The 16,063-nt window shown below is 39.9% G+C and overlaps 1 protein-coding gene across 1 annotated transcript in view; it reads left to right on the top strand.

Annotated features, from left to right (window-relative positions):
• The window catches only part of LOC107749822 (dysferlin-like), a 99,565-nt gene that overhangs the window by 35,634 nt on the left and 47,868 nt on the right, over positions 1–16,063 (top strand). Inside the window, exons 24-33 of the mRNA XM_016565011.1 lie at positions 485–631; positions 733–864; positions 1,238–1,404; positions 1,501–1,615; positions 2,184–2,289; positions 2,414–2,556; positions 4,556–4,729; positions 6,511–6,598; positions 6,685–6,762; positions 14,413–14,594. Coding sequence (XP_016420497.1) covers positions 485–631; positions 733–864; positions 1,238–1,404; positions 1,501–1,615; positions 2,184–2,289; positions 2,414–2,556; positions 4,556–4,729; positions 6,511–6,598; positions 6,685–6,762; positions 14,413–14,594 — 1,332 coding nt within the window. The remainder of the gene's footprint in view (positions 1–484; positions 632–732; positions 865–1,237; positions 1,405–1,500; positions 1,616–2,183; positions 2,290–2,413; positions 2,557–4,555; positions 4,730–6,510; positions 6,599–6,684; positions 6,763–14,412; positions 14,595–16,063) is intronic.

Here is a 16,063-nt window from a genome sequence, read left to right on the forward strand (position 1 = left end):
TTCTGTCATCATTTGCTCACCTTCAAGTTGTTCCAAACCTGTATGAATTTCTTTCTACTGTTGAACACAAAAGAAGATATTTTGAAGAATGTAAACAAAGAGTTTATGGTAACCTTTGACTTCCATAGTATTTTTTCTTTCCATAGTATGGAAGTCACTGGCTACCATCAACTGTTTGGTTATTGTTAGGTTAGTAGGCAGGGGTCTTTTGTGCATTAGTCGCATCTACACTATGAAAACAATGCTGCCAGTTGCGTTTTTGACTGCTTCTGGAAGTGGTCAATAATGGACAAGCTCAAAACCTTTTAGACCCCATTCGTATTTAGTGTTGTCCACTTGTGATTGTTTCAGCGAAAATGTATCTTTACACCAGTTGTAAACAGGGCCTAAATTACTTACATTATTATTAATTTTTGTGCTACTTACACCTGGTTCAAATAGTGACTCCATAAATAAAAAAAATTAAAATCTTTCTTTCTTTCAGCCCCAGAACAGTCTGCCAGATATAATAATCTGGATGCTTCAGGGAGACAGACGAGTGGCCTACCACAGAATCCCTGCCCATCAAGTTCTCTTTTCCCATGGTTATTGCGGAAAGCATTGTGGCCAACTTCAGACGGTTTTCATGAAGGTAAACACACTATTTGGAGGCAAAGCTACAGTACAAATGATGAATGGAACCGCAGGGGCATTGATAAATCACTCTATCTCTGTGTGTAATGTTGTGCTCAGAATCCACAGGAAGACGGGGGATATAGTAAGATCCCAGCTCAGCTCAGGGTCAAGGTGTGGCTCGGACTGACTGCTGATGTCAAATCCTTTAACCAGTTTGCCGAGGGCAAACTCTCTGTGTTTGCAGAAACGGTGAGTTTGCAGCTACCTCAAATGCAACTTTAACACTACCGTCAAATATTATAATTAGTTTTGTTTCTTCACCTATTGGCACTTTTGCTGTGGGCTTTTAGTAAATAATGTCTCTTAAAATACATTTCACACAATCACTAATTACTAATTTGTCTATTAGCAATGTCCAACAGTGTATATATTACTTATTGATATAGAAATCAATTTCACAATAATAAATATTGAAATATTTTAATGCACTTTTTGTAATAATATTTCTCAATATGACTGTTTTTACTGTATTTTTAAATAATTGTGGCATTGGTGAACATAAGAAACTTCTTTAAAAAATCAACTGTGATTTATTTGTGATTTATTTATATTTCATATTCAGTATGAAAACCAGACTAAATTGGCTCTGGTGGGGAACTGGGGTACGACGGGTTTGACATACCCCAAGTTCAGTGACGTGACTGGCAGAATCAAACACCCAAAAGAGGGCTTCAAACCCCCTCCAGGATGGAGCTGGGCAGGAGACTGGTACGTCAGCCCAGAAAAAACGTGAGTACCATCTTATCATTATCCGTGATATCTACATCATTAAACACCCTTTGAAACGGCATTACATGGATTTGTCTTTATGCCCACAATGCCCAGATTGCTGTATGACGCTGATGCAGGTCATATAAGCTTTTTGGAAGAGGTGTTTGAAAATCAGATGCGTTTGCCAGGAGGACAGTGGATTGGCATGTCGGAAGGGTACACAGATGTGGTTAGTGTGTAGTTGTATCATAACAAAACTGTACCTTTAGCTCTTTTTAGGTAAAGTAAGAGTTATTAGTTTTATTCATGAGGCACAGAGGAATAGTTAGTCAAAGGGTATATAAAATATACTTTAAAATGTGGACTAATATGTTCTACATTAAAGGGGTCATATGATGTTGCTAAAAAGAACATTATTTTGTGTATTTGGTGTAATGAAATGTGTTTATGCGGTTTAAAGTAAAAAAAACCACATTATTTTCCACATACTGTACATATTATATATTATATTACACAATATATACAATATTGTGATGCCTTGTCCCGGCCGGAGCGACGAGACAAAAACATTAAAACCCATTATATTTAGGTAGGCGTGGTTGACTCTTAACTTTTATAAAGAATATCTCTTTGGATTTGAGACTTTAGTCTTTGCAACTTTACAGATCTTCTTTATGCACCAAGAGCTTGTAACACTCCAAAAAGAAAGGAAAAATTTAAATTGCATCATATGACCCCTTTAAAATCATTTGGCAGGAACTGATGTTTTTGTTCTTTATGTGTCCACTGGGGGGCAGAATGGAGAAAAGGCCGTGCCTAAAGATGAGATCGAGTGTCCCCCCGGCTGGGTGTGGGAGGATATTGAGTGGAGCGAGGATCTGAAGCGTGCAGTGGATGATCAAGGTATGGAAACTTTGATAAGTCTTTACTGCACACATACGCCACTGACTTCTGCTCTTCATTATTTCATACATTGAGAAGATTTGCAAAAGCAATGTCTTTACAATAAATCTTCTTCTACCTGTAGGGTGGGAATATGGAATAACCCTCCCCCCAGACCGCCGACCAAAGTCCTGGGTTCCATCCGAGAAGATGTACCACACCAACCGCCGGAGACGTTGGATACGACTCCGCCGTAGAGATATGCAGAAAATGGAGGCGCTCAGAAAAGTACATCATTAGTCATTAGCGATGTGTTGCCGCTCGATTTGTTTTCAGTCAGAGAAATAACAAAGTTTCATATAGAGATTGATAAACAAAAGAAGAATCTTGGCCCAAGCTTCATTTTGTTCTCTTTGAACTGAGGGGGATTCTGGTAGAGCTCAGGGTGGCGTGACACAAAGAGCTCTGTGTAGTCTCAGGAGGTCTCTCCCTGTCCCTGAACGCATCTGGTGAGAGGCAGATGGAGCTTGAGAGGACACCTAATTAATCATGCCATTTGAGAATAATCTGAAATCAACCCCACACCTCTAATCCACTTGGCAGGAAAACCTGGGTCCAACTATAAAGTCTGGCCGCAAATATGCCTAATATTCATCATCTGTGTGAGGGTGTGTAACAGAGAGAGAGATAAAGAGTTCTTGTTTCATTCTGTGAAAGTCTTTATCCAAATACGCAAAAACGTTTGGGTAAAACAAACTTTGTTAATAGCGATCTAAAAATACATTTTTGAAATCACTGTTTCTGATAATAATAATGATGTTAGACTGAAGAACATTAACATAATTGCTTTCTGGAGTCAGAGAGAATGGTGCTGCATGGGCCTCATTCATAAAACACGAGCAGAGGACATTTTGTGTTAAATCATTCATAAATCCATTCTTACATAAACTTACATAAGAATGGATTTAATAACGATTTACACAGAAATATGTTTTTATCATGTTTCACGAATGAGGCTCAGTGTGTTTATATTTAGTTCTGTGCAAGAAACAAATAGGGCTACTAAAAGTGAGTAAAGAATTTAGAGGAAGAAGTGTGTGAAAGAGTGGTTTGTGTAAAAAAGGTGGTTTAGATTATATTATTTACTTAAAAATGAAGTAATTATTTAAAAAAAAAAAAAAAAAAAAAAAAAAAAAATAAAAAAAAAAAAAAAAAAAAAAAAAATATATATATATATATTTGGACAACTAAATAATGGATACAATTGTATTAATACACTACTATTCAAAAGTTTGGGGTCAGTAAGATTTTCAAATATTTTTAACAGTAATATTGTGAAATATAATTACAATTTAATATTATTACAATTTAAAATAACTGCATTCTTTATATTTTAAAAATGTAATTTATTCCTGTGATGGCAAAGGCCACATGATCCTTCAGAAATCATTCCAATATGCTGATTTGTTGCTCAAGAAACATTTCTTGTTATTATCAATGGGAGATTGTAAATGTCTTCTTTACTGTCACTTTTGATCGTTATAATGTACCCTTGCTTAATAGAAAAAAAAATGTACTGACCCTAAAATTTTAAACAGTAGTATACATTATTTATGCAATGAAATCATTATTAAACCAAATGACATCTGCAAACAAATGATGCTAGACATTTTCTCAGAACGTTGCAATTTTGCAATTTCCGTTAATATACTTATTAAAAGATGTTAACATTTAACATGGATGTATGAAGTCAGTTACAGTTGTAGATGACACACGTTCACATTAACATTGGGTCTTTATCCTAATTTTAAGCAGTTTTGTCCTAATTTCAAGCATCTATCCATCTATCATTTTATACTTTAATAATTTTTTTGTGAAATGTTTTGCTTGAAAATTTTACTTTTTAATAAATAAAAATAATAATTAGACCACATAGATATTTGATTAAATGCAGCAGCATATATTTTTAAGTGGCCATATACTTTTTAGGGTCACAGTGAGTTAAATCAGTTGTCCTCATGGTGGCACTCTTCAAGCACGAATTTAAAAACATTTGTCTAGATGTACCTCCCATCTTTCTACTCTATTAGATAACTCTAATTCCTCACTAATCCTTTCCTCACTAACCTAAAGTTCCTGATGTCTGCTATTTGTCTTTTTTATTTTTATTGCACTGTGCACCGCTGGTTAGGATCATACAGAACATGCATATGAGAATAATACTTTAATATAATCAAGTTCAGTTATATACATTTGTCTTTTTCTGTGTGTGCTCACTCTTCTACAGCAGCGTCCGGACGAGTCGGAGCGTGAGGGCTGGGAATATGCCTCTTTATTTGGCTGGAAGTTTCACCTTAAGCAAAGGAAGACTGACTCCTTCCGTCGCCGGCGCTGGAGATGCCGTATGGAGCCATTAGAAAAGACGGGGCCGGCGGCCATCTTTTCCTTGGAGTGTTCGCTGGTAATGAGGGTTGACTATTTGAGTGATGTGGAGCTGAAATTGGGTTGAGATTTAGAAAGAGAGACAGTAATGGAAGGAAAGGAAAGTGGTCGGAGAGAATCAAATGAGGGTGAGATGCAATTAGGACAAGGCAAAGGCGAGAATGGGTGTGGAGGGCTTTGAGCTTGGACGAATCGGAGGTGCTGAGAGAGACTGGGCAAGCAATGTGGAATCAGCCTGGTAAAATAAGGGCATCATGGGATATCATTTACAGGGAGACAGAGATGGAACAGTGAGTGTGAAAAACATTGTATGCATAAAGCCTAGTTAGTATGCTTATTCTTTTACTCATAGTCTGGTCCACTGGGTCCATTGTTACGGATCTCTGGCATGAGATGTCATGTGGGCTTGGCTGGCTTGAGAACTCATAGTTGATGAGGGTCTGGAATGGATCCATGGTGCAAGTAAAAGGCCCCAGTGCCTTGCAAAGGTGAACCTGAAAACTCTGACCCAGAGACATCAAGTATAAGCATCAAATACTCAATTTATTTATTTCCATATGATGTGGAGTGTTTTAACCTTTAATTTTTAGATTAAAACTGGATGAACTGATTCATTGGAATAACTTTCCAAAACAACTGTATGAGAGAGAGAGAGAGAGTCGTTTGGGACAAACTGACTGAATCAGAATTAGGCTAGAATGAATCATTTTCAACGCTACATATGAGAGAAATGACCATTTACTGGAATGAATCAGACTTTCCACCTCTACATGTACATATAGGGAGCCGTTTATGATGAATTACATAACTACTAGAATGAATCAGACTTTTAACAGCTACATATGAGAGACACAGCAGTTTAAGACAAACTGATTCAGTACATGAATTAGAATTTTTACTGCTACATATGAGAGAGAGAGAGTCATTTTGGATGAACTGATGCACTAGAATGAATCAGACTTTTCTCTGCTACATATGAGAGAGTTGTTTTGGAAAAAACAATTCAGTAATGAATTAGACTTTTTACTGCTACGTATGAGAGATAGAGAGAGAGAGAGTAATTTTGTTTCACTAAAAAGAATCAGATTTTCCAGTGCTGAGAGAGATTAAGTTAGATTGAAATTGATTAACTAGAATGAATCAGATGAGCGATTGTTGTTTAAGATAGAGAGCAGTTTAGAACGAACACATTCACTAAAATAAATCAGACTTTTCTGATTCACATGAGAGACTGAAAGGCAGATTTCATTATACCTCAGCTTGTTTGTTGCTAAAAGCTGTGTGCGTAATTGTGACAATAAAAATAGTGATTCAGCGTTTGGTTGCACTACACAGCTACTCGTTGGAATTGAATTCCAAATTTTCTTCTTGTTCTAGAGGGCACTTTGGAGAGTTTTTCTTTTCTTTCTTTCTCCAAAACCATACAAGGGTATTGGGTTATGTAAATATTAGGTAGCCACAAATGACATAGCAGTTTCTGTCTGGTTAAGAGACATAATCTAGCATTTTATTCAGAGAAGGTCATAATTTTTGTATGTCAAAATGATATTCACGTGTTTTGGGGCGGTGACATGTAATCACTTCTTGCCAGTGGTTTGTGGCAGTTGCCCTTTCCACAACTGACAGCAGAGTCATCATTAACACATACTTTGTTTACCCTTTTGGTTGGAATATTGTGATATCTGATTCAACATGAATGCCTTGTCTTGTCCCACCTCCAAGATGTGTGAGACTACTGTTTAGGTTGAAGGAGCATAATGTGTCTCACAGTGTTTTTATTTTTTCCTTTTTTGTCAACAGACCAGTGTTACTGATGAAAAGAATGATGATAAGTCAGTTACAACAACCTTTGGTGTCAACCGCCCGACCATCTCCTGCTTCTTTGATAGTGAGTCAAACTTGTTTTCTTACTTCATTTGACAGTTTTAAATGATGGCTGAAACTACACTGATGTTCTTCTTCTTGATTCTTCAGATGGGACCCTGTATCATTTGCGATGTTACTTGTATCAGGCCAGAGACCTGCTGGCAATGGATAAGGACAGTTTCTCAGGTAAGCATATAACACCTTCACTGTGAACCAGTGGAAAAGGTAGATGTATTACCCAAACATAACTTTTACAGACATATCAAGGGTTGTGTACAATTCGAAATTGAATGAAGAACTCTTTTTTTAAAATTCCAATGCTACATTTTTAAAAATGTTTATTTTATACTTACACAGGGTAGTGTATATTTTAGCATTTTGCTTAAAAAAAATTTTATTCAAAAAGAGATATTAAGAAATACAAAAGAAGCCATTTCTTCTATTCTGAATTTTGCCCAATCCTGATGTAAATCAAGTTCCTCTTCAGGAACTCGAGCTGCGTCGGAGAACGCTTTGGGAATGCCTTTCAGCGTGACCGGCTCTGAATCACGTGTGTGTAATCAGTCCAATGGATGGGCGAGACGTCACGGGCGGGGTGATGTAGCGACCAGGAAGCTTAAAAGCACGTGCTGTGAAACCGGCGTCAGCTTTCTGTCATTCAGCAAGCGCTCTGTATGTGTATACAGTCTGATATCTGTTTGTGAGTCTTATTTAGTGTTGTTTGTCATGAAATCATGTCAAAAGCACAAGACAAAACCAAACACCTCAAGGGTGAGGGCAGGCAGCGTTTCTGGCTGTGTGTTCCTCCCTGCCCGCGTTACATTACGGGTGGGGATACACACAGTTTGTTTGTTGTCTGCTTGGGAGCGAAGCACGCAGAGTCAGCACATTGCAAGTGTTTGTTACTGCCTTGCTTCGCTCTCAGAGGGCTCTCTTGGAGGAGGGAGCCTTCACTAGCATTTCTCGCAGTGCCGGCCCCGCTCTCCCTATCTCCACACGTGTTCCCTAGATCTAGAGCTCGTTCTCGAGGCTTGGAAGCCCGCGCTGCGGTTTCTTCCACCTCTGAGTGAGAGCTCGCTGCTGCAGCCATCTTTCTCTGAGGAGATTGATATTGTTTGTGTGACTGAGTGGCTTGCGCGCTGCCGAGGCAACGCGTATATTACATAATTTCGGTTTTTGATGTGAATCTTACCTCACCAGACCGTATTTACTCGTCTGGTTGTTTGACTGCATTATAATTCTGAGGAATAAAATTAAGTATTTATCTGACTATGAGAAGTTAGATATGCAGGGGCTCTTGGGATAAAAATTTCTCGAGTGAGAGCACGCGTTTACCTCTCTTCCTCTGAGCGGCGAGCGCTTCTCTCAATTACCGCCCAGAAACGTAGTGGTACTAAGAGGCTCGCTACCTCTATGGAGGTCTCTAGAGCAGCTAGTACCGCCGTCCCCTGCCGGTCCGCCGCTTCAGGGCACCGAGCTAGCCTCTCTGGTTACACCAGAAGTCAGTCTCGAGAGACTGATTCCCTTAAGTAGACTATTTGGCAGCGTGGAAACTACTGCCAAATGTGTCTCAGTGGGTCCTGCACACTGTAGAGAGAGGCTACAGAATCCAGTTGGTTCTCCTCCGCCTCAGTTCAACGGGGTTATGCCCACTTTGGTGGGTCCCGAGCAGGCACTGGTAATGGAACGAGAAGTAAACACTCTCTTGAGGAAGGAAGCCATCGAGGTGGTCCCTCCTCACGAAAGAGAATTCGGGTTCTACAGCCGGTACTTCATTGTTCCGAAGAAGGATGGAGGGTTGCGTCCCATTTTAGAGCTGCGTCAGTTGAACCACTCAGTCATGCGACTGAAGTTCAGGATGTTCACACTAACAAATCGTGTCTCAGATCAGGTCCGAGGACTGATTTGTCACGATCAATCTAAATGACGCATACTTCCATATCTCCATCCTTCCTCATCACAGAGTTTCGCTTTGGGGGCAAAGAGTACCAATATCGGGTTCTTACTTTCGGCCTTGCACTCTCACCCCACACTTTCACCAAGTGTGTGGATGCTGCTCTGGCTCCTCTGTGACTCCAGGGCATCCGCATACTCAGCTACATCGACGATTTGTTGATATTAGCTCATTCAGAGCAGAGAGCTGTTCGGCATCGAGATGTTGTTCTCGCTCACATGAAAGAGTTGGGGTTAAGACTAAAAGCCAAGAAAAGTGTGCTTTCTCTATTACAGAGGACCACTTATCTGGGCGTGGTGTGGGATTCGACCACGATGCAGGCACGTTTGTCCCCTGCTCGGATCGGTACATGAGACCCCTACAGTGGTGGCTCAAGACCAAGGGATTTTCCACGAGGGGAAACCCGCTTCGCATGCTCAAGGTCACGCGGAGGTGCCTACGTGCCGTAGACATGTGGAGGAAACCTTGGTTCTTGACTCAGGGCTTGGTGCTGGGAGCTCCTTGTCGCCACGTAATGCTAGCGACGGACACGCCCCTCACCGGTTGAGAAGCGTCAATGAGTGGCTGGTCGGCACGCGGTCTGTGGAGCGGCAGCCATCTCACGTGGCAACTGCCTGGAGATCCTGGCCGTGTTTCTAGCAAAGTTGAAACACGTTCTCCCGGACCTAAGAGGTTGCCATGTGTCGTGCGCACCGGCGACACAGCGGCGGTCTCTTATATCAACCACCAGGGAGGTCTGCGTTCGCACCCCCTTTACAGGCAGGCGCACCAGATCCTTGTGTGGTCCCAGGGCGAACTCCTCTTGCTGAGAGCAGTTCACATTCCTGGGCATCTCAATATGGGAGCTCAACCCAGTTAACTGCCCGGTTGGTACAGTGCTGGAGTTCTTGCAGGCCCGATTCTCTGCAGGGTTGACCCACTTCACCCTGAAGGTCTACGTGGCGGCCATTGCGGCCTACCACGCCCCTCTCGGTGGCCAGTCAGTGGGCAGACACCCCCTAGTTATACGTTTCCTCCGTGGTGCGCTGAGGCCTCCGGCACGATCTCGTGTCCCTCCGTGGGACCTGGCTGTGGTGCTAGAAGCTCTCTGTAGGACTCCTTTTGATCCTATCGAGGAGATCTCGGATATCCACCTCAAGCTATCAAGACTACTTTTCTTCTGGCAATATATTCTCTCAAGAGAGTTGGGGATCTGCAGGCCCTCTCAGTGGCCCCTTCCTATCTCGATTTCACGCCGGTCTGGCCAAAGCATTTCCTCGAGCGGGGTATGTTCCTAAGGTCACCTCCTCTACACCACAGCCTGTCGTACTCCAGGCCTTCAGTTCTCCTCCCTTCAGGGAGCCAGACCAGCAGGAGCTTAATTGTATGTGTCCAGTGCGAGCACTGGACGCATACGTCCACAGAGCTGCCCTGTGGAGAAGGGCGGACCAACTGCTTGTTTGCTATGGTCCCCCTAAGAGAGGTCTTCCAGCTACAAAACAGACCCTCAGTCGGTGGATAGTAGATGCCATCTCTATCGCTTATGAGTCCTCTGATCTCCCTTCGCCTCTAGGGGTCAAGGCTCACTCTACGAGAAGTGTGGCGGCCTCCAAGGCCTTCTTGGCAGGTCATCTGCAACTCTGCGGGATGGTCCAAGCCCCTAACCTTTGTCACGTTCTATGGCCTAGATATGCGAGCCACTCCGGGTTCTTCTGTTCTCTCGCCCTAGCTGTGCAGGCTTCCACACTAGGCAGAGATTTGAAAGTCTGGCGGCTTGGGCATACTCGTTCCCAAAGCGTTCTCCGACGCAGCTCGAGTTCCTGAAGAGGAACGCCTCAGGTTATGCATGTAACCATGGTTCCTCGAGAGAACACGACGCTGCGTCGCAGGGCCATACTTACGGCATATACCCTTTTGAACGCAATACTAACGTGACATTCAGACACAGCAGGCATCTGCAAAATCTGCTTTTTAACCACATGGCATGAAGTGCGCTCTGCCAGCTGCAATGACATTTTGCACAAGTTAACATACAATAAATTACATATTTCCAGGTCATACGGTGACACAAATTGAGGTCAATGTGTAGTCCTAATGTGAAGCATATTGAGAGCGATAGCGTAACACAACAGAATTACGATTTTATAAATTTCTCTTTAAAAAAATATCAGTATTGCCTAGAATAATAGGAGCATTTTATAAATAACAAAATCATAAAAGTGAAGTCTTTGAGATGTAATGGTAGAGGAACCGTAACTGAACTTACATCAGAGGGGGTGAAATATTGTGCCTGGCACAGACTGGGTCAAGTGTAGCCCAGAGAGAAGCGAAATGAAGTAGATTTACAATGGTGTCCATGAGAGAAGACATTGGCAGCGAAGATGTAAAAAATGTCATTTTCGGAGCCATGGTCTAGCGGTTAATGCATGAGCTTTGATGCTGTTGTTCTCATAGGCAAAGCAAGTTTGAATCTAGCTTGCAACGTGTCCCATTACCTTGCTCTCTCCCTATGCCTTTCTGGTCTTTAAAAACTGAAAAGCCCTGAAAAAAAGGCTAATCAAAACGAGACATTATATTCTGAATATAGAAAGCATGTGCACTGCATGTATTTTTATTGAAGATGCATGTGTGAAGTTTTGTCTGGTCAAAGGATGGGATTTAATTGTGGGATTGTGGTTAGAGCAGCAGATGTTGATGTAAACTGCCTAAACGCACACATCAGGTAAAACCTCTGGTTTTGCAGTTGTTGCTAGTAGGAAAAGTGCTTCTTTCTTCTTCATAATCATGTGTTTTTGCTGTTTATTGGCTATAGAATTTTTGTAATGATTTTCTCTAACTCTTTAGAACAAGAACTTACTATAAAAAAGTTTTCAATGTTTCAAAAACACCCCACCCACCATGATTTGCCCAGATTTTCAATAATGTTTTATTGTATGGTTGTGTAATGAATATTGTGGAATTGTTGGCCCAAACGGAATCTTGGCCCACAGAATTCTACAGAAAGCTTAGCAGATTTGTCATTCCCAAAGTTCTACACCACTTTGCCACTTGTGTGTTTGTTTATTGTTTTTTCTTTTTATAATTACAATTTGAGAGATTTATTCATAAATGTATTTCAGCTACCAAACGTGTAGTGCTCTCAGCTCTGTTTAAGCCATTTTGCCATATTTAAATTAATTCCACAGAAATCCCCTCATAAATGTGCAGATTCCATGTGGGCCTTGTTATTACTTTATATTAATATTACCTATTAATTAACTTGAAGTGAGTTTTTATTCAGAATGTGACACTGATTGTTGATGTTGGCAAAAAAACAATAATTTAAAAAGTCAAATATAAAAGAACTTTCTTGGCAACACCGGAGCAGTATTTCACCCCTCTTTAAACCATAGTGGTAGTGAAATTTTTAACTCCGAGAGCTCCACATCATTAAAATGTAGGCAAAATACGCCTGCTGATTATCACCCATTAGAAATGTCTGGTATAAATCTCCTATGCATGGAAAAACCATAGTCTAAACATGGGAACAAAGTGGACAAGGATGAAAAGAAAAAAGGAAAAGGGACATTAAGGTGGAGAAAGATCTGAAGTATATTGTTTTTTGTTTTTTTGTAAAATCTTGAAAATGTAGCTACCCCGGCTATGTGTTTAAAGGTTCATTCTGAACCCGCAAGCACAGATGAAAAAACATTGAGGATCCTTTTAAAAATACAGGCCTGGTATAAATCAGGCCAGTCTGGCGCTCTGATTACAAATCTACAAATAGTTTTGGGTCGGTCTCTTGATGCACAAAACCCAGCCTAGAACTTTTACAGAGTTCGGAGCTCTGAGGAAAATGAATAAATCAAGCTGGAGGCAGAAATCACTTGTTCTTGGTGCGCTTGAGACTGAGTTTGGTAAAGGGAAATGATCGATGGACCGCAATATTTATAAAGGAGGGGAAAATGTAGAGCTGCATCAGTGCTTTGGCTACTGGAGGAGGATTAGAGGAAGTCAGAGGTTTGGGTCAGATGCTATAAGGCTGTAAAAGTCAGATTACACTCAGACATCAGCAAAAGCTATCTATCTGTCTGTCTGTTTTTATCTATCTATATGTCTGTCTGTTGCTCTGTCCGTCTGTCCTTCTGTCTGTCTGTCTGTCTCACTCCAATTGTTGGTCTTTATGTCTCGCTCAGTCTATCCATCTGTCTGCCTGCCTGCCTGAATGATCCATAGTCAAATTTCTTTGTTTCCTTTCCGTTTTCTTTGAGCATGTCATTGTTCCCAGAGGTCATGCATCATGTTTGAGTCGTACACGTGGGCAGCCGTCGACATGTCCAGTCCCACAATGCCCTTGGGGAAGACAGTTTATTTACTGTTCACTGTAAGCAGCCAGATTAGACACTGCCTGTGTTTATTTCCCATTGGCTCCTGGGTAACAGTGCACGCTCCCCATAGCTTGTTTATCCTTTTGTTTATTGGAGCCACTGTGTTTGTGGGAAGTATGAAGTTGTGTGTGTGCATGTGTGTAACTGGGCTAGTTTAATAAGAGCTGGGAAAAGTGTCTGTTTCTCCCTCCCAAGTGAAACTATCCCACTGAGGCTGCTTTACGTCGACTGAAATAATAAACTTTGACTGTCCCTCCAGTTTCTGGCATTCCTAAGTAATTGATGTCACTCTGCACCTTAAGTGCATATGTTTATTTAAATGTTTGGATGTTGTTTATTTTAAAGTAATAGTTTACCAAAAATAAAAATTCTGCTATCTAATTACTCGCCCTCATGTCATTAAAAACTCACATGCTGTTATTATTTGCAGAGAAATTTGGAAGAATGTACACATTCCTATTTTCAGTGACAGTTCATAGTTCCAAAAAGGACAAAAAAGTAATCCATATTACTTGTTCCTAGTGTTCTGAAGTCATATTAAAGCTTTTGTTCAAATTCACATTTTGATAAAGCTCACAAATGTGAATTTGTGCTTGCATTCAAATTTGGCTTCTTTAGACAGTCACATATGCCTATTTGTAGAAAAAGTGTAATTTAATAGCTACAGTAACATCTTAAATTCCAGTCTATACCACAGAGCTGGCATATGACTTGGAATACAGCACATATGGACACCTTTTTGCTTTTCTTTGGCACTATCAGCTTATATCAGCTTTTATCATTTTATAGAAGAGAAGCATGCACATTCTTTATCATTTCTGTTTATTTCATTTAGTTTCTATTTTATTGCATACAGATTTGGAATGGGAATGACAGAGTTTTCATTTTTGGGTGAACTTTTCTCTTTAAAACCCTCACTTAAATACATAAACACTCATACATGCACATGCATTGGCTAACTCACTCATCTTTTTTCGCCCCTTTCTCTGTCTAACAACCACACATCATCTTTCAGACATTACATAGACCTACTAAAGTTAAAAAATGGTCTCACCCTCCCTACGCCATAACTCAGGGTATCTCTGGTTCTTTTCACTTCCATAATTGATGTTATATTCTTGTCAAAGTTTCCCTCATTACAGAACCAAATAAAAACAGAAATGCTTGTGTTTATTGTGTTTACTGATGCATTGAAAGTCTGGTTCTGAGGAGAATGTACCAAATCACTGCCTCAGTCTTGATGGCAAACAGACTTCAATGAGTTGATGGCTACACATCTTTCCTAACTCTTGATGCAGTTCTTTCCATTTCATTTATCCATCTATGTGGCAATATAACCTCTGTTTGACCTAACGTAGCCTGTCTCATTTCAGTTGACAGTTTAAATCTCGTTTTTGACAGTATACAAATGCACATTACCCACGCTATTCCCTCTCGATGTGAACTTCCAAATCATGCCATACTTCATCACTCATTTTGACGTGAAAATTAGATGCAATTCATTAACCTTTAATGATTCTTTGACTCTTTGATTAGATCCCTATGCCATTGTGTCCTTCCTGCATCAGAGCCAGAAGACAGTGACTGTTCGGAACACGCTCAATCCCACCTGGGACCAGACCCTCATCTTTTATGAAGTGGAAATATTTGGAGACCATCTCGTGACTGAGAGGAACCCTCCACACATTGTGGTGGAACTGTACGATCAGGACACCTATGTGAGTTTTCATTGTGTTGGTATGTGTTATTTTATAAATGGGTGTTTATTGTCAAATTAGACTTTTGACCAGCGACATGAAGTCTAGACTAGTTTAGAGTTTATTCAGGTCAAGAACCACAAACTTTGTCAGGCAGAAATTATCTGACCAGTATCAAAGTGAGTTTGCTCAGAAGTCATAACTCCATGCAAGTACAGCTCATATCTATTTGAATGAGGAAAGACTGAAGTCTGTGTAACTGTTTGAAAAAATTATGTTTAAATAATGGATTTAAAAATAAACTCTTAAAATCTGACAACAGTGGTATCATATATTGCACTTCTTAAAACTAAAACTATTAAAAATAGTTTTCGTTAATTGAACTAAAGCTAAAATAAAATAAAATAAAATATAAAAAACTTGAGAAACTAAAATTAGAAATGTTGCCTTGGCAGCTTATTGAAATAAAATATGTTTAAGTTACTAAAGTACTAAAAGTACTAAAATTAAAATGATAAAATAATTATAAGTTATAAAAGTACTAAAATTCTAAAAGTACTAAAACTATAACAGAATTAAAAATAAAAATAAATATAAATATAAATATACCCCCCCCCAAAAAAAAAAAAGTTTTTTTTTTTTTTTACAAAACAAAAAAAAAAAAAAAAAAAAAAAATGTGTAACATTTTACATTTTTACACAAATTATATGTAATGTCTAATTCAGTTAACTTACACTGCAAACTTTTTCCTCAACATTATTATCTCGTTATTTTGTGGCATGTAAGTTCCTGAACATAATGAATTATGGGATACGCTTAGCCTCTGTGGTGTTAAGAGATATGTGGATTTAGTGTACGTTATGGACCCTTTTCATGAGCTTCGGCATTTTTCAGACCTGGGACAGTTTTGTGCACTTACTTCCTGTTGCATACAACTTCCTGGTGCCAAAGACCGCAAGTGTGTATTTTGGGACGGGCCCAAAGGCTGTCTTGCTTTCATGCTTCTTTGATCTTGCCTGCCCCCTCGCTCTCATACTCTCCCTCCTGTTCAGTACAGAAAATACACCCACAGACTGCAGTGGAAACTAATGTAGGGGTGTTTGTGATAAAATGGTAAAATATAAGCTGGAAAAGGATGTCTTGTAAGTCACCAAAACCTATTAGGTTTTTAAGCATTAAACCATATTCTTAAGTCTGTCAAGATCAATTTGACATGTTTCTGATGCGTTTCCACAAAAGTAATACAGAAACATTTGTTCCCAATCTCAAAGTTTTTTTTCTCTAAACAGCGACACATTCCCATGAAGCTTATGAGCCAGAGAACAACTGTTAAAGGGGTCATATGACGTTGCTAAAAAGAACATTATTTTGTGTATTTGGTGTAATGAAATGTGTTTATGCGGTTTAAGGTTCAAATAACGCATTATTTTCCACATAATGTACATTATTGTTGCTCCTCTATGCCCGGCCTTTCTGAAACGCGTCGATT

Source organism: Sinocyclocheilus rhinocerous, unplaced genomic scaffold (genome assembly GCF_001515625.1).
Source record: "Sinocyclocheilus rhinocerous isolate Xijiao unplaced genomic scaffold, SAMN03320098_v1.1 scaffold1131, whole genome shotgun sequence".
Classification (NCBI taxonomy): Eukaryota; Metazoa; Chordata; class Actinopteri; order Cypriniformes; family Cyprinidae; genus Sinocyclocheilus; species Sinocyclocheilus rhinocerous.